The sequence below is a fragment of the Formica exsecta genome, unplaced genomic scaffold, assembly GCF_003651465.1.
Source record: "Formica exsecta isolate Colony F162 unplaced genomic scaffold, ASM365146v1 scaffold38, whole genome shotgun sequence".
Lineage (NCBI taxonomy): Eukaryota > Metazoa > Arthropoda > Insecta > Hymenoptera > Formicidae > Formica > Formica exsecta.
Genome location: NW_021851042.1, coordinates 527,652 through 547,473, shown reverse-complemented (window position 1 = coordinate 547,473; position 19,822 = coordinate 527,652). Strand labels below are relative to the sequence as shown.

The window sequence follows — 19,822 nt, the reverse complement described above, 5'->3', positions numbered from 1 at the left end:
TTTTTTAAAATAAAATAGAAGCAAAAGAGACAGTAATCGAGAGAATAGAGAGAAAAAGGGACCTCAAAATACTTTCGTACTCCCTTCGGGACTTAGAAATATTTTGATATGTGATACGACATACGAAAAATCGATTTCTGAGAAACAGAAGTCTATTCTACTATAATTTTCCTATAGTTGTGTAATCGTTTATTTTTTATATTTCGTGGCGTGCTACACTGAACTCTAATTAAAAAGCCGGAAATGCAAAAAAATCTACTTATCCTAATACTTGGATGTGTTTTTATACGACATTTGTGTTTATTCATCGTTTTTAAAGCTTTTCTTACCGTATACGCTGAATATTTTATCAAGTTTCTATAATGCTAAATTGGACGTTTCAACGAAAAAGCTTTAATTAATATGCTGTCAAATAAATTTGTTTATCTCAGTTTATCCGTCACACGCAGCGCACGGCTTTTGTTTCGTTATGTTGTGGAGAGGTGGAGACTGGTATATGTGGTAACGATTATTTATTAAAATATCAATCAAGCCAAAATTAAAAGCAAATTTATGTTGACAGTTGAAAAAGATTTTGTGTGTATATATTATACATGCACAAGTATGTATAAGTTGTACATATATATATATATGTACAACTTATATAAAATTTAATTTACTAGAACAATATAAGCGTACTACGCTTATATATTAACTCTTATTACTTACATATTAACATACTTGGATGTGTTTTTATACGACATGCGAAAAATTATGATTTCCGAAATGCGGGGATCTATTCTATTATAATTATTATATTTTTCTAATATAGTTTTAACCGTATTCTTTCGAATCCATGGAGTTTTAATCATTAATAGCGTTAATTAATTTTACATACAAACATAGATTTATAAAATTACTTACATATTAACTAATCAAAATTATACACACGTACTTAATATTTAAACTGTCAAATATGCGGTTCAACCATGACAGGCTTTTATTGATAAGAAATAATGCACAGCGCAGTATCGAAATAACTAATCAGCGGAAAAGCAGCAACAATATTTGTATCGATTTAACATCTCTTTTTTCTTTATATCAAGAATTTGATCAAGAATTAGGAGAAAAAAGGCAAAGGAAAGAATATGTGTATATAATATGTATGAAAAGTTGCAACAATTCATTTAAATGTTCTTATATTTTGTTTATTATAGTAATAATTCTGTACAAAAGTTGCGGTAAATATTTGTAAAATATATATAATATATACAATACATATATGGCCAACATACATACAATTGATTTGTAATAAAGCAATATCGAATGTATTTTGCTCGTTATTTTCTCGAAAATGAGTTTGTCTTTAGTATAAATTCGTTTCAATGCAGGAAGGCAAAATCAATCTCTTACAAGCGCTCTCATACATATTTTACAAAAGATTATTTTAACACTTTTAGTCAATGTACTTGCGTGTACTGTAAAATGTTTGTAAAAATACTTGTTTGTATAAAATTTAATTTACTAGAACAATATAAGCGTACTACGCTTATATATTAACTCTTATTACTTACATATTAACTCTAGTTCTCCGTTTTTTCAAAATCAATTAAATAAAAATTACATACACACTTAATATTTGAACTCTCAAATGCGTCGCTCAGTCATGATAGGTTTTTACTGATATAAAGTAATGCACAGCGCAGCGTTGAGATAACCAATCAACATCGCAGAAAAGAGGTAATAATACTTGCGAATATCGATTTAACATGCCTTTTTAAGAGTGAATATCTCGATGAGAGCTGCTCAGGACATATTATTAGAATATTACAAAATGTGTGTGTGTGTGTGTGTGTGTATATGTGTTATATAAAATATTTAAAATGCGCTAATTAGTTTTTATAAATAATAATAGATAAAAATGATAAAAAAATCAGGATTTTTATTGCAATATTGGTTGGAGCGTAAAAATGTTAAGAGTTTCTTTTATATTTCGTAGGATGCTATCCAGAACTCTAAATAAAAAGCCGGAATTGCAAAAAAATTTACCTCTAAAATATTTAAAATTAATTTAAACTTGTCGACTCGAAGTATGATTCTCACGTGAAGCGAGGTTCGATCGTGCCGAAATTCGAGAATGCGGGAGTGTCGTTCAAGGTATCGCGCGTATAAGTGCGGAAGTAATCTTTTAATAAAAGTGCGGGAGTGCTATTTAAAGTATGGCGCGTGTGAATCAACCTGAGAAAAGGAGGAGGCCTAGGAGAGGCATCGGGCACCGGTGGAACAACTCTGTGGTAAGTAATTTGTTATTTGTATATTAATTATTTATTAATTGCGTACGCATAATTTAATTTAAACAATTAATTACGTAATTTCGCTTTTTATTTATATGATTTAGACAAGAGAGAATTATAAAAAAAAGATTTTTATATGAAAGCTATAATCTTGTAAAAGTTTCTACTTTTAGATTATAGCTTTTTTATATGGAATTATTAGAATTATTAGTAGTTTTTTTTTTAATTTATAAAATTTGATTAATTTGCATATTAATATATGCATTGAATAAAAATTCAATGCGTATATGAAAATTTTTTAAAATATTAATTATTTTGAGCGCTGCTATAATTTGGATCTTCTATTTGCATGTTACAGAACAACGTAGCGAACCGGCGGAGCAACCCAAGGGTGAGTATTTATTATTTGTATTTTGATAAAAATCACGTACGCGCATTAATTTGATCTCATTATTTTAATGAATTAAACAAAAGAAAATTAGAAAGAAAGACTTTTACATAAATCCGATAAATGTTTTTATTATTAGAAAAGTCTTTTTAGAATTTATAAAATTGTTTCATATTTATGTATCTGTTTATTATCGTACGCATCGGATATAAAATTTGGCATGTAAAATAATAATTTTTTTTGAAATATTAATTATATTTTGGGCGCTGCTATAATTTGAATTTTATATTTGTATGTTACAGACAACGTAGCCTCAAGACCAACAACTCCGCTGTTGCGCATCAGTGCCGGTGAGTGACAAACTTTTATTTAATTTTAAAGTAACGGATTTGTAGAGATTGTAGATGTAGATTGTAGATAAATCCGTTGCTTTTAAATGGATGAGCTAAATAGATCAAGTTGAATAACTTTTAATAAGTTTTTTTGATATGCATTGTATCCATTTAAAATATATATAATATATACAATACATATATGGCCAACATACATACAATTGATTTGTAATAAAGCAATATCGAATGTATTTTGCTCGTTATTTTCTCGAAAATGAGTTTGTCTTTAGTATAAATTCGTTTCAATGCAGGAAGGCAAAATCAATCTCTTACAAGCGCTCTCATACATATTTTACAAAAGATTATTTTAACACTTTTAGTCAATGTACTTGCGTGTACTGTAAAATGTTTATAAAAAGACTTGTTTGTGTTAATCGACATGAGACCAACGCTTATTTGTGTATCGAGTAGATTCTCACTCTTACAATTTTAATTTTTATCGGATTTTACATTTTAATTTATAAAATTATATTTTGAAAATAATACCAGATAAGAAGAATTTAAAAAAAGTCTTATTAAATTACAAGATACTTATGTCGTTCTTATATTTTTTTGTAATATTAAAATAATTTAAATTAAAAATTTGTCCAACTTTTTTGAACTGAGAAGAAGAAATACACGTTGTACAGTTGAACATAGTATTACTATATATGTTAATTATACAATATAAATAACATAGAATAATATTAAATATAATATTAGAATATTACTTATTTAAAAACAGAGTAATTTAAAACTAACTTAAGAATCAACTATAATAATACGGTATTTTTAAATATTATTTTTTAATTATAATGATTTATATTATATGCAAGATATAGAAGAATTATGCTTTGTTGTTAAATGTGATAACGACTTTGTTGCTGTTAACATTTATTAATAACAACAAAGTTGCCTCACACATTTTCATGTAGTCGCTACATAATTCATCAATTTATTAGACAGTTCTAGCGATATCTTTCATTTCAATAATATAATAATCAATCAATGTGTGAAATGTCCTTTTAGACTTCAATATTTTCAGTGTCATTAAATAATTACATTATTTTTATACAGAGATGTAGGTTACGAAATGACTAGTCTCTCACTCATGAACGAGAAATACGTCGCAAGAGTAATCCTTTTGGTTTTTTGTCTCGCTCTACATCTATAGTCAGAATGTAATACTATAAAAATCTCGATAAAAGATAAAAAAGTCGAATAATTATTATTACTGATTACTTTATTACGACGTTTTCCAGTCACGGGCTAGACAGGAACTTGCTGGAAAATGTTTGCAGGAGCGCTTATTAGCATATCACATTTTCTTTATACTCATCAGCAAACAAACGGATATTTAAACGTACCAAAATATCAACGTAAATATATATATAAATATGTTATGGTATCATTTCTTTTATATACGTATAATTGTAATGTAATGTAACATTTTCCGAAAACGATAAAATTTTTTCGATCGCATATAGAGAATAACATAATTATCCGCGTATACGAGAAAAAAAAATAGAATGTACCAATCTCTATTTAATAAATTTTCTGAATATTGATCATTCTAAATCTCTCGTGATTCACTTGAATTATTCGGCTATGTTTTATTTATTAATCACGGTTATATTTGTCTCAGTGCTGATAATAACAGGCTGGACAATAGTCCAGGCTTAAAAATATGCCCATATCGTTTATATTTCTATAAATCTGGCAGTAGAACGGTAGGCAACGTTACACAATCCGGCCTATTGTGACATTTTTAAGCTATTTTTAATTTTTCTTTATCTTAAGCAATACGAAATCTCTTCTACGCATCATAAAGATATAAAAACTGATCATATATTCTATTTTATCGAGAAAATAGAATCTCTAATTTATAAATAATAATGTCTAATCTCTTTAAGGTGTCGTGAACTCACCAGGTATTTAATATACATTCAGAATGATAAATTGCGAATATTTTATCTTCACTTTTTCGTGCCGTTCTCCATATCTAGAGTAGTCGAACTGACTCCATTAAGCTCGTCCTGGATTTGTTGCAAACTCTTGCCTTTTGTTTCCGGCAATAGAAGTACTGTAAAGAGGATGTTGGCGATACAGAATGCGCCGAACATCCAGAAGAGCGCGTAGTTGCCGAATGCAATCTCCATGTTTTTGGAGAACTTGGTGATGAGAAAGGCTAGGAACCAGCAGATAGAAACCGTTATGCCGGAGGCCTTGGCCTTAACATTCGAGGCGAACATCTCGCCCATCACGGCCCACGGAAGGGGGCCCCAACCCACGCTATAAGTGCTGATATAAATAACGAGCGAGACTACCGGTAGCCAGGATATCTCCGCCACTACATCATCCGCATGCTGCACTTCTTTCAGATAGAAATACAAGCCCAAAGCAATCTGAAACAAATACAATCACATCGATAATAAAATTGAAAATCTATCAAAATTTGTGCGATTAATAAAAAAATTTTAATTTTTGACGATTTTTCATCAGATAAGAAAATTTGTAAAAGCTTCTATGGCAATTTTTATACCATTAAAATTTCAGTTTTAAATTTTTTTGTTTAGTAATATTAATAAAAGAAGAACATATCTAATTATATAAAATTTATTAAAACGTGAACAATTATTTTCTAAATAATAAAATTTATTTTCAGGGTACCAAAACTATCTGAAACGGATTAAGGGGGCATACCCGTTTGAAACCTCGAAAAATGAGAACTTTTTTTTAGATTTTTTTGCAGCGTAACGACTTGATAAAAATTTTTAATTTTTTTTACAATATTACATTATTACAATATTACATTATTACAATATTAATACAATTATTAACTATTTAAATAAAAATTCTCAGTCTTTGTAGATGTACATTGTAGATTGTAGATTGTAGATAAATCCGTTACTTTTAAATGGATGAGCTAAGACAGATCAAATTAAATAACTTTTAATAAGCTCTTTTGATATACATTGCATCTATTGCAAAAGTAAATTAAAATATAAATTAAAGAAGGAAGATTATAGAAAACATTTTTCTCCAATTTACAAATTTTATCTAATTTATTGAATTTCTTATAGCTCATCCATATCGTAGAATTTGTTTCTAGTTACTGTTCTTAAATTTTGTTTAGCTGATATAAGATCAAATAATCAATCAATTAAATTACCTATTATAAATTATATATTATTATATATTATTATTATTAACTATTTAAATAAAAATTCTCAGTCTAAAAATTTTTTTTTTTTAAGTTATGCGAATATTTGCAGATTTATGCTTTCATGCACGGTGTGCATGAAAACTCGGGCTACGTTCGACGGATTGACTTCAAATTTTATATGCGAGTTTCTAATCAGATTCGGCATCTGCCAATGGAGCCCTTTTTTTAATCCGATTCCCCATTTTTTTTATTATAAAAAAGAAGATGGAATTTTTTTCAAAAAAATCCAAAACTTTTTTCAACACGCCGCCATTTTTATATTGTTTGAAATTTTGAAAAAAAAAACTTGAATAGCAAATAGCTATTACAATGTTTAACAAGAAAAAACTTGGATTTTTTATTTCAGATATGATTTACGAACGTTTTCATGCACACCGTGCAGTCACCAAAAATTTGAAGGAGCTCCGCAAATATTTCCACAACTTAAAAAAAAAAATATTTTTTTAAGCTGGAAATTTTTATTTGAGTAGTTAATAGTATTGTATTAATATCATAAAAAAATAAAAAATTTTTATCAAGTCGTTGCGCTGCAAAAAAATCTAGAAAATGTACTCATTTTTCGAGGTTTCAAACGGATATGCCCCCTTAAGCCTCTACAATTTGATCATGAATACATCTGTTTTCTGTCGGAAATTCGCGTTGTTTTATGTAATCGCGCGTACGCGATCATATATGGAAGTTACCGCGTTGCGTGTGTACTAAATTGCATCCGATGTAATATGATATATTAATATATAAATTTTAATCAAATTTATATATTTATCATAATTTTTTAATCAAAATTTTGATTGATAACTTGGCTTTGTCTCAGTTAAAATAAAGTTATGAACGTCTAACTAACGATCGTAAAATCGCACGGTCGTCAACGAGCGTGAAATGTTTATGCTCATCTGCTGGCAACAATAATTACCCGGCAAAAGAAGGAATTTATTTCCTTATGCTGCAAAAAAATCTAGAAAATGTACTCATTTTTCGAGGTTTCAAACGGATATGCCCCCTTAAGCCTCTACAATTTGATCATGAATACATCTGTTTTCTGTCGGAAATTCGCGTTGTTTTATGTAATCGCGCGTACGCGATCATATATGGAAGTTACCGCGTTGCGTGTGTACTAAATTGCATCCGATGTAATACTGATCGCCGCATTCCAATGGTATACATCATGTATAATGGTGCTCGACCTTCCTCACGTCTCGCGGGCATTGTGCGTTCCGCGATGCACTTGTTGCATATCCTGCGTCGGACATTTCCGAGTGTGCCAGACCTTGCGTCGCGTTTATCTTTGTTTAATTTGCATAAGAGGATCGCATACAAATCATAAGCAACGAGTTTATAAGATCGCGACTCGATCCCTGACACAGTCAGATAATTAAATCATTCGCCTCGCTCTCGAAGGCAAGACACGTGATAAAAATAAGAGTTGTTAAATTGTTAACATTTATAGCATAATTATAGCAGTGAGCGTAATTATACATGCCAACCATGAACACACATTGCAGTGGAATGTGCTTAATGATCTGATGCATATAATCTATTAATGCGGCATGAAAATGAATCGATATGTTGTAATTTCCATACGAGTTACATCTTCAAAAATTCCGCCAATAATCTTTAGAATTATTTATGGAAAATATAACTTTCCCACTGTAAAATTTTAATATAAAAACATCGCAAAATTTTAATAATTTTAAAAATTGTTAGTAATTTTAACTCTTCTATTTTCAAAATCTCTTAATATAAAATTATAAAAACATATGTATAGGCTAATAGTTCAATAAAATTTAAATATTTAAAGTTAAAAAAATTAAAAATTAATACTTGAAAAAATTGCGTACTCTCTGAAAGAAGCTTAAATTTTATCCGTTTTTATATTTTAAGTTTCTTGAGTTTCTTTTAATTTTGATGAGCAGCGATGTACATTTACTCTAACGGATTGTTTAAGTTCATCATTTTGTCGCAAGGCAACGAATTTACAGATCGTTGCATAAAAAAACAAGTAAACTTTATGGGAAACCGCGTTGCGTCTATCCCTTAATGAATACGCTAACTTTGAACACAATTTTCAATGCAAATTTTTGAACGGATCTGTTGTTTATCAAGTAAAGAAAAAGAGTAGCACGAGAACGTAAAAGTTTCATGCAACGGCAAGATTTTATAACTTAAAAGTGTGTCTTCGTGGCAAAGAGAAGAGATAAATATTTTGTTTAGGATTAAACTTGAAAATAGAAGAAATTACTTACCAAACTGACTGTTGTTCCAATGCCAGAGAAAACGAGGAGCATCCTTCTACCCCATCTATCTACGATCAAGGGCGTTACTGCTGATGCTAATACTTGCACGACGCCAATTATAATCGGTGCTTTATCTGTTGGGACGGAGCTCCCAGCAGCAATGAAAATGTTTTGCATATAAAATAGCACGACATTGACACCAGTAAGCTGTTGGAAGGAAGCCAAGGCACAGGTGTAGATAAGGGCCTTTAAATTAGCTTTCACCTTAAACAGATCCGAAATGCTGACTTGATCTTTGAAAGCCTCATCGATTATCACCTGAAAGATCAAAATCAAGCGTGTTTATTAGACAGTAAAAATTAGAACGAGAAAATTAAAATGTAATAATCTATACAGGATATTCTGAAATTAATGTTTGAAAAATAATATTGCCAATAATATCTGACTGATATTAACGCAAAAGCAAAGTTCTATTATCTATTTATATCTTGAGCTTTAATTCTTCAAAATTTTCCACTCAGTAATGCTAATTACTTTTGTAATTGCAACTGTTTTCACGCCTGCTATTTTTCATTTAACGTCTAACATATTCAATTGAAAAAACAATCCGGCAATTCCGGAAGATACTGCATTGTAGGAAAAAATGTCGATTGCAAAAATCCAATCACGATTATTTCTCACAGCGGTACGACATTATAATTTAGGATCAAGAAACGGCCTTAGCCGCGACCTCGTTTGCTTAACGTGACCTGACGAGCAATATATTCAGATATGTCTCCAACAATGATCGAACTACGTGCTTATAACCGTGTAAATTACCTTGTCATTTAAGTGGAGAAATCTACTTGGCAAAGCCAGAAAACAATCTTTAGTAGAATAATTAAAACCAAATAAAATTGCACAGCATACAAGTTTCCAAGTCACAGATTATATATATATATATACAAAATAAATTTAATTTTAAATTTTTTAATCGCGGGAAACAGCTAATGAAAAATCTATTGATAGGCTGGGATTAATTTTTGATTCTTAAAGATAATCAGAAAATTTGTAATAAAAACAACAAAAATAATTAAAAAAAAATTGCTACGATTTACACACCTGCATTTCGTCAGCTTCCTTCTGGACAGCTCCTTCGGATTTACTTCGGAGTTTTGCCAGAGCTGTGATCGCTTCGTCTCTGCGGCCTTTGCTGAGAAGATAATACGGAGACTCTGGCATTATTACGAAACAGACGAAGAAGAGTATTGGCAGAATGGCACATACGATCCAAAAGACTGTATAGCTAACAAAGGGCCCGATAGCATAAGAATACAACAATCCAATCGTGATAAAGAGCTGAAGAAATGAGCCCAATGCTCCCCTGATGGAAGTCTGAAAAGATAGATAGAAAAGAACATTTCTTACTGTACAATGATCAATTGCAGAAGGATTTATAGAATAGTAACTTTATTCTAAGTCAAGTTTTTGACAATTTAAAAAATTAAGTATTGCGTGTAAAATGATTTAAAAATATAATTTTATACAGATTTATATTTAGAACTCTATTAATCATAATTTTTTAAAGATGAAATAAGAGAATTAAATAAGAGAAATAATTACGATAATCTCAGGAAATTCTACATAAATGATTACATCACTAATTATACAAGTATTATGCAAAATAAATTTACCTCAGCAATTTCCCCACAATACATAGGTAGAACCGTGAATGGAATACCCAGAGCGAATCCAAATATTAGTCGCGCGATATAAAGCTGAGCAACGTCACCTGCGGAAGCGACTAACGCCCATCCAATTGAAAATGGCACGACGGCAAATAGCACTGTTCGTTTGCGACCCCATCTGTAAAAAGATCAATAAAATAGGTCAATTTCCATCTTCTTCAAATACTGAAATTTAACATACATTTCATATTTTCGCGAAGAAATGGAGATGTCTTTATTTTCGACTTGCTGTCTCGAAAAAGGAAGACAAAATTAAATCATGAAACTCGCATGCATGTGTTTGAACTTATTTATACCTTTATGTATATAAAGATATAAATAAGTTATAAAGGGTGATACCTTTCTCCGAGATACCCTGCTACGAAACTACCAGGAATTGCACCAAGAGCCATTAGAGATCCTATCCACGAACTTTCATCGCTGGTGATCGGCGATCCCAAAGGTCCACCGTCTTTTTCCAAGTTAGGGAGGACCGGACTTGTCCATCCCATCATCGCACCAGTTGCCACGATACATAGATTACCTGCAATCGTATCAAATTCCAGGATGCATTCCTATGCGTAAATAGAAATATACCGCGATAAAATAATTTTATTAAATATTTAGCTCGTGTCTGTTATTATATCATTAATCTCTCGAGCATTTAACGATCCATTATAATCAAACACATTGTTAATCCACAGCTTTTGTATCTAAAGCCTACGTATATGCTGATCGCTATTTTATCGCTTCGATGGGATTTGATAAAATATCTATTAATACATCCTTAAATTTAAATTTATATTATAAGCCGTAGAGAGAAAGAGATAAACACGCCAAAAGTGATTTATATGTGCGAACTCGTATATCAGTGGTTCTCTAATAGGTTGCTGTATATTTAACATATTTACACATATAATGCCCACTTTTTAACAGAGATACAATTTAGGATTTTTTCTGTTCTTTTATATATATTTATTTAAAGAATTTATTTTATTTTAGCAAAAAGCTAGCGACATATCTATGTTTTTTCATCGTAATACATCCTTCGTAAGAGTCTTTTTGTAATTGTAAATAAAAAATTAATATTTTACATTATTTAAATGGTTACGTATTAAAACTTTAATTTGTTAATAAAAACGCTTATATTCGAAAGAATATTTATCTTTAAAAAATTTCATCAAATACATTTCTTATCACCCTCAAGAATTTTTCAAAGGTGTTGCGCGCGTCTTAAGATTAGCAATTCAATTATGTCAGTGGTTGGGATATGCTTGCCGGCAATGCTTTGCCGACGAAATGCGAATCAAAGCGCGCTTTGAAGGCTTTTCCGACGATAGAGCGATTTTACATAATTGCATTTCAGGCAATACGGTGAAATTCAAGGCTTGCCGCGCTTCCGGTTTTACGGAGCAGTGCACGTACATATAAACCTTACAAAGTAGAAATTTAAATCACATTATAGTAGAAGATACTCGACGGCAAACTGTCGCGTATAAGATAGATTTTACATTTCAGTCTCTAAAAATTTACATAAAATAATTTCCATAAATTTTTTATGTTTGTATATATTTTTAATATTAAATTTTTTAGTATATAATACATTAGAAAATATTTTTGAATATAATATTTTGTATTACAAGAGAGGACTTAATTAGCTATTCAATAATATTCTATTTAATATTCTACCAAACAATATTTCTATATTTTTATATTTTACATCACAAATGGGTAAGAGAAATAGTAGCTTTTGCGTACAAATGCAATGAAATATGAGAATAAAATATGCATTCATATGTCAGGTTTGTATAAATAGCGTATATAAAAGCAAAAAAAAACAGCAATGTGGTTATTTTAACGCGATATCCTCGGAATTATTGCATTTACGTAATCTATGATGCACTGTCATGCGGTTACATTGTCAACAGTACGTTACGAGACGGTAAGAATCATGTGATATCGAAAAGCAATCTCGGTATTGAATATTGATGTTATCATTAATGGTACGAATACGGAATTACATCTTGCATTCCTGAGGAAAATAATGTCCGACGATCTTTGCCAACCTTGCTCAATAATTTAAGAATATCGAATCAGATATGCAGAAAGCAACTCTCTGGGTTTATCGTGCGAATTACATTAGCGTCGTTTTTACCTGCCTTTAATTTACAATTAGAGATTGTATACCAAATTTCCATAAATTATACGTAGCATTTAATGAACACGCGATTATTCAAACAGCTCTGAAAAGTATTGCGGTATATCACAGGCGATCAAAACAATATGCTGAATTACGGAAAAAAATTGCAAAAAGAGACAACAATATCATATTATTGCGAGCGAAATTTGTGTTAATGATATAATTTGATTAATTTGTTTCATGTATAATCGTACGCTAAATTACTAATTATCAAGATATTTGTTCGCAAATAAAAATATTGTTATAAATAGAAATTGAAAGTGATTATTTGAAATGATCATTAAATTGATATAACACGTTCTTCAAATAATTTTTGATTGTCAAATAATATTATACAAAACAAGTGCACGATTAATCTCTTATGCGTTGTAGATAAACGGTTTTTATATGGAATAAGATAAACGAAATATTTTTTTGTGAAGCCTAATCAGCAACATTGTGTGGGCTTATCTTTATGTTTCCTTTCGGTTGTACAATTTAACATATTGTCGCATTACTGTAATTCCGTTGCGATTAGTAAATTATTTTCTGATTGATCCCACGTGTGTGTGCTGTATGCTACATGATAGTGATTATCTATCACATTTATTGCAACGCAATAAATCCGTGTCAAGTATCATTACGAATACAAAAATCCAAACAGATACGCGTTCAAGTTCAGCGCTTTGCAATATAAACGAATACCCAACGAGGTAAAGTGAAAAAATAAAAGAGAAAAAAAGAGAAAGAGAATTATATTTTATGTAATAAGTCGTGTTAATGGTATCTCATTTTCGATCCTAGAAAATGAAAATTCGATAAGCATTTTTTCGTCCATCTTATATCAATCGTTCATCATATCATGTATCTTGCAAACGATTCAATTTTTCTCTTATTGCTTAATTTACCCTCCCCATATAATTTTCACTCTATTTAGGGATTTCGTTATACTAAAAATAAGATAATAATCCAATTTTTAAAGAGCAGAAAACAGAAGTTCAATTAAATATTAAATAATTAAAATTACATGTTTTAACACTTGCAGCAAATAATAACTTTTGCCATATAAAACATTTAATAAGTTATACAAAATTTTATTTTCTTCCTCTCTCTATATATACAATAATCATTTGCGCAATAAATATGATCATATTTCATACATTTATAATCATCATACATTTATAATTATCATCTATTTATCTATTAAATGACATTCTATATCGGTATATTTTGTTTCTCGAGATGTTAAGCAATTTTTGATTACGTTATGCATAATTTTTTTTTTGTGATCGCAAGCAAAGATTCTTGACCTTTATTACACAATTAAGGAAAATGCTGACTGTTTGGAAACAAGTCATCATAATCACGCGAGACTTCTAAAATAAAAACGTTGATGTCAAAGGAGGCGCGTCGTTGAAGATGCTGTGTGATGGGCCTTTGCCCTGAGATAGCATAGCTGATGTTTCATTAGCCAAAGTCGGCTAATCAAAATAGCGATGATCTGTCATTGAACTAGATAATCCGTCTTAATATTCAATTTTATTTGTTGGCTTATTAAAGCTATGATCGTAATCGCATACTGTGTTTTTTTGTTGCGATTTATACGTGACAATCCGTCCCTTTGTTAACACGCATTACGCGACGTATGCCATGATTACGCGACAAAATATATGGAACAAACGACAAAATGGCCCGTGCAAATGATAAACGCGATAAGAAGTAAAACGCGATCGAATCTTTTTGTGAAATACTGCATGGCTCGTTGCGAATTCAGAATGGAAGTCAAGAATCGACTAATTGTAAGTGTCAAAAATGATATCTTGAGTTACAGAAGGACTCTAATTTTCGTGTTCGTGAAAAAGTATATTTTCTCAAATAGATTAAGATATCCAATTTACATATCTAAAATTTAAATAATTTTTTTACATTTTTCACAATTTTTATTTATAACTTAAAAATTAATAATAATTTTACATAATTTTACATTAATAAAATTAAAATGTTATATTATATTATATTATAACAATTTCTTTTAATTTGCGTTTTTTAAATACACAAGATATCTATAAAGAGAAAAACTAATAAAATAAATTATATAATCTTAATAGCGATAGAGAATAATATCGGAAATTCATCAATCACGCCGGCGAGAAAAGTATAGTCATAAAAATCTCTTTTATCGTTGTGATAAAGTAATCTAGCTTCTAGCCGATGGAAAGTATAGCAACTTTCATTTTCCAATGCAAAAAGAGCAATTTTTCACTTTTTGAACAATATCGCGGTAACAAATCGCATAATGGGTAATGACAATAATACACGTGCATGAAGAAATTCGATTATGTTCCATAGATTTGCATGCGATTAATGCTCGATAGTAATAGAAGAGAGTACATTATCTTTCATGTTTTTATATATATGATTGTAAATATTGTTATCGTCATTTTATTGCGCAAAATTGTTTGCATTGATGTTGTACTAAACCGTTAATTGACGAACATTGACGTCTATGGAACGTGCGTAAAATCATGACAGATTAAAAATAAGAAAAACGATAAAACAACAAGCTATTAATAAATAATACGCGGGAGGCGTTGCTGGGATAACGTAATATTCAGAGAAATATTCTGCAACTGTAAATAAAACTACCGCATTATCAATGATAAAATGTAGTTGTGACGGTATTAACTATTGCATAGCTGTAGATACTGTTGATATTATAACATCTTGTCATCAAAGATTGATAAAGATATATAATCCAATAAATATCTTACTCCGAAAAATAAGGCATTAGAATAAATCGTGATATAAAATTATTTTAGTTACATAGAAATACGCGAATCGGTTCTAACACAATATTCTTGTGGAAATATAAAAACTGTTTCATAAATATAAAGGTATTTTTGTGAATACCGTGAGAGCTTACTGATCCTTAATCAATGTTGAAGTGAGAATTTACTTAATCAAATTCACTTATCAATATGGATTAAATATCAATATGGATAAAATATTTTAACAAATTACGTCTGATATCTGTAGATTGATTACATAAACCAGATAAAATTTTATTTTTCAGTTAATTCTAATTAATTTTCGAGATTGTGTTTTATCAAAAAATTTATATCTTTTTAACTTAGATTTATTTGATAAACAAAATTGGAATATTCGATTTTCAAAAATAACGAAAAAAAAAATGAATAATCTAATATTTCGTCCCATATTGCAAGGCATTATATATTTTATATGGCTTGTTTATTCTATTCTATGTGATCAATCTTTTGCAGTACTAGATAAACTCCTGTATATTTAATAGAACTAAAATTTTTGCTTGGAATTAATTAATTTGGAATTTCAGACATAAAAGCTGACAAACCGGTCATCAATGCAAAAATTCCTACGATGTAAAAATGTCTCGCAGAAAAATGAATGTATTGTATCGATCAAATACTCATTTACTGTATGTTGACAAATAATAATAGAATATCACGGCGTATAATATATCCATATTCTAATAAATATATTATGGCACAAAGTGACCATGAAATATGCAGACTTTCGTCACGGAAACTTTGACGTCACGAGGACAAATCCATTCTACGAATATTGGCTTATGTTTTGTCTTTCTGTGGTTTGTCGTCTTAATTTATATTTATAATAGGCAGAGAAATCTCATCTATTAATTCTTATATAAATGAATAATTCCAAAATAAGAACGTTTGTGTTTCCTGCAATTAAACATCTTTGCTCCCGCTACTCGTGTATTTTGAACTCTCGTGCAAGTTGACGTTTGCAAACTTTAATCAGAGCTAATCTGAATTTTAATTTCCAAGCGTGTCGCTGATATACGCAAAAATTTTAATAAATTCCAAGTTTTGCGTCTTATTTTAGCTCTGTTTGTAGTGTCCGGTTTTGGTGAAAAATAACATCGTTAAGGAATCGAATATTGATTTTCGTTGGAAATCAGGTTTCTTTTAAATACAACCAGACGGTCTTTACCGTACAATCAAAGGACTCGCAATCTAATTCTCCTTACGAATTAGGTTGATCTATTCCCGGAGGGAAAAGCGTTCGTCTCTAATTCAAACTCTCACTTCGAAATCTCGTACACTCGGCCGTGGTTGTACCAGTAATGAGGAAGTAATTTAAACCGGCTGCAATCTTTGTCGGTTAAGATTGAATTCGGTCGAGCACCGGATGCGAACCGTTTAATATTCCCGTCATCCGAATACGCGAAGGACTCTACAATGGACATGAATCGTAGCACGTAGCTTGTCATTGTCCTCCGTTCTCTTCCCGGTGCGATGTTCTCGAGTGCATTCTTTATGCTAATATTTTAACTACCCGCTAATCTCGCCTTGATCGATCGGGAATTACCGAGCCGAATAATCACTCGGGTTTTTCTTTTCTCGTTGCATGACGGCTTCGCGCGAATTGAATAGCGAATTGCACAGAAAGTTTATTTTCCTTCTAAATTAAATCTTTAATTCTATTCGTCATTTAAACGGTAAAGGAAAGATATATTTTTAAGAGATGTCGTAATGTGTGTGTGGGAAAACATCTTCATTATAAGATCTTTATATAATGTGTGTGTGTTAATATAATGTATGTGAATAATGAATTTGTATTTCTTGAAAAAAAAAAAAAAATTATTTTAAACAAGAAAAGTGACAAAAAAACGTATAAACAACTTTCGCCAAATAAGAAGAATTATCACTTAAGCAGATTTATCTTTTCGATACATTTAACGAAGAACGCATGATTATATGTGTCATTCTATCATTGTCTTCTCATAGAATATCGTGCTTAACTGTAAACTTAAGATGAGAAATAAATAATTGACGGAGAAGAATGTACACGGTGAAAATACCAGAAGCTTTTGTGTTATGATAATATTTGCATTTGAATGCATCATATGAACTGTTCATGTGCGTTTGAATGCATCAGTGAATTCACCTGGCTCAATATTTTCATTGTTGTTTTGACACAGTATTGTTTCATAAAAACTCTGTGTAATATATTAAATTTTCTTATGTCGCATGTTTAATATATATAAACAAATATAATTAATTGAACATCTTGTTTCGGTGTCGGATGTTTATTACGTACGTTAATAAATTATTTACGAGAATCTCTAAAATCTAGTATGTAATCAGAAAACACATTTTCAAAAAATCTGAAATATATTTTATATAGCATACCATATACACACATTTACACAAGCTAGAAAATAGTTTCGATTCTCACGGATTTCAATAACAGTGTCGGAAAAATCGCGTTGCACGCATGTGCAAGATGCAGTTGCAGCGTACCGTACACGTGGTGAGAGCGGGTAAATACATATTGTATTCCTTCATTTTCTTCAATTAACATCATTCGGAGGAATCAAATGAATAAGTGCACTGTTAAAAAGCAAATCGTGCGATTTATCCTCATTATCCAATCTGCAATTATTATCCAATCTATTCGTTAAAACCCGCGCTACGTTGAAGAATACATTATTTAATTCTTCTAGAAAAAATGTAAAATAATCTTGCGTAAGAAGACTAAAAACAAAATTTAATATTCTCTATACTGTATAAATGTATAATATATACTTCAATAATTTTTAATCAATTTTTTTACAAGGTTTCTTCTCGAGATTCAAAAATGACCAGACAGAATGACTGGACAGATCATGAATAAGAAGCCCGTGTGAAGAACACTCCCCAAAGTGTCGTGTTAATCAATTGGGTTGCATATAACGCGAGGGTAATTATCTGTTCTAATCATTGCATTAATATATCATCATTGATAAGCAGAAGTTGCTCTGTTTTTAATTAAAAACAATACATCCCAAAAAAATTAATACAAAAAGATTCCACGAACAAAATACAATATATCTGCGATCTAATTTTATGTGAAATTTTGCAAAGTAAATCTCTTAAGCCATTACCTGCAGATATGAATTGGATAAAGCGTTGCATAATTGTTACAATTTTTATGATGAATGGAAGGCACATAATGTGCTTTTACACGCGTTAATAAATTAATTCATCAGATTTCATTCACAAAATAATTAAGAATATTTTTTAAAAGAAGTGACCAAGACTGCCAGGAAAATAATGTTTACCCAATTAATTAATTTGATTTTGTTCTCAAAAAGTTTTAGCTCTGAAAATCGGACTTACCCGCCGCAGCGGCCAGGAACTGGATAAGCTTGGAACCTTTTTCCGTCATATCTTCCGGGCGATAATTGTCAACGGCGCGAAACGACGTCCCACACGACTCCCTGCCACGTTCTGTATTTGTCAGTTCCACAGATTCTTTGCCAGGGGTGGCAGTATCAAACACTGCCGAAGAGGAACTCACTGGTACAGGGCTGTAAGCATAGTCTTTATACGAGCGCCCCTCTATCTCTTCATTGTCACGAGTGGGAGTCATTTTCTCGATCTCTCGCTCTCTCTTTCTCTCTCTCTTTCTCTCTCTCTCTCTCTCTCTCTCTCTGTCGCTCGCTCGCTCGCTCGCTTGGTTTCCTCTAATCGTTTCCACGTTTCTCTCCCACTCTCTTCTTTTGTCGCTCCTCGTCAGACACAAAGATCTCGATCGCGGCTCGTTGCGGCAGTACGGGATGCAACGACCGACACGACGGTCTCGAGTCCTAGATCCTGAAACGAAGCGATGTCAAGGTCGCGTGGCTACAAAACAATCCCGCAAATTCCTCATCGAGAAAGGGATGTTTTTCGACTGATTGGAGTTTCAAGTTACAAGAGAGTAAAAAGAAAGAAAAAAGATACAGAGACTTTTAGAATTTTATTTTAGATTGTATTTTAGGTTGTTAATGTTAAATTTAATTTAAATAGAAATTTAATAATAATTAAAAGTAATGTTTATGAAAGGAGAAAAGCACATTTTATCTTAAAAAAGCAGATAGTAGCTTAAATAATCGCTTAATTAGAGCACATTTATTTACTCTTGATTTTTTTCTGTTTTTAAGAAGGAAAATTAGACTTTATCATAAATGAGATTTGCAGTAATATATGTATACATGATGATGAGGAAAAGGCAAAATTAAGCCAATAATTATGTTTGCATGTTTTCCATTCTCCAAAAAAAAGCATAATTCTACGATAAAAACAAATTAAATTGTAATTAAGTATAATGAAGTTTAATTTGAATTTACGTTCCGTAGAACTTTTATAGAAGACACCTCAAGTATTATACGATAAATATATATCTATCTCTATCCATCACCTATAAACATTTTTTACAACTTGTATATATATTTTAATATTTTCCAAGTAAATATATATAGATTACATTATCTAGAAAAATAATTAGTCTTGAGATATTTTTACTTAAAAAATCTTTTTACATTGGATCTTCAAATTTTAAGATATGATCACAAAAACTATTTCGTAAAATTTGATGTCTGTTTTAGCGCGAATAAATAGCGTTGGTACAAATCTGTCCTA

General features: G+C 30.5%; 1 protein-coding gene across 1 annotated transcript; it reads right to left on the bottom strand.

The window, feature by feature from the left end:
• Positions 1-3,240: 3,240 nt before the first annotated feature.
• Positions 3,241-19,015, bottom strand: LOC115239374 (facilitated trehalose transporter Tret1-2 homolog). Its single transcript, XM_029813862.1, has 6 exons — positions 18,539-19,015; positions 10,556-10,739; positions 10,163-10,334; positions 9,591-9,863; positions 8,499-8,807; positions 3,241-5,437 (listed from the first exon to the last, which is right to left on the bottom strand). The coding sequence occupies exons 1-6, from the start codon at positions 18,789-18,791 to the stop codon at positions 5,009-5,011; spliced, it is 1,620 nt and encodes a 539-aa protein (XP_029669722.1). The 5' UTR covers positions 18,792-19,015; the 3' UTR covers positions 3,241-5,008.
• Between the last annotated feature and the right edge of the window lie 807 nt (positions 19,016-19,822).

What these genes read in the sequence shown, in the direction of transcription:
- LOC115239374 (XM_029813862.1), bottom strand. Translation starts at nt 18,791, where the DNA reads ATGACTCCCACTCGTGACAATGAAGAGATAGAGGGGCGCTCGTATAAA. An exon ending in GCAGGGTATCTCGGAGAAAG is followed by an intron (nt 10,335 to 10,555) that starts GTATCACCCTTT and finishes ATCTTTTTACAG; the next exon opens with ATGGGGTCGCAAACGAACAG. An exon ending in AGGAAGCTGACGAAATGCAG is followed by an intron (nt 8,808 to 9,590) that starts GTGTGTAAATCG and finishes TTGATCTTTCAG; the next exon opens with GTGATAATCGATGAGGCTTT.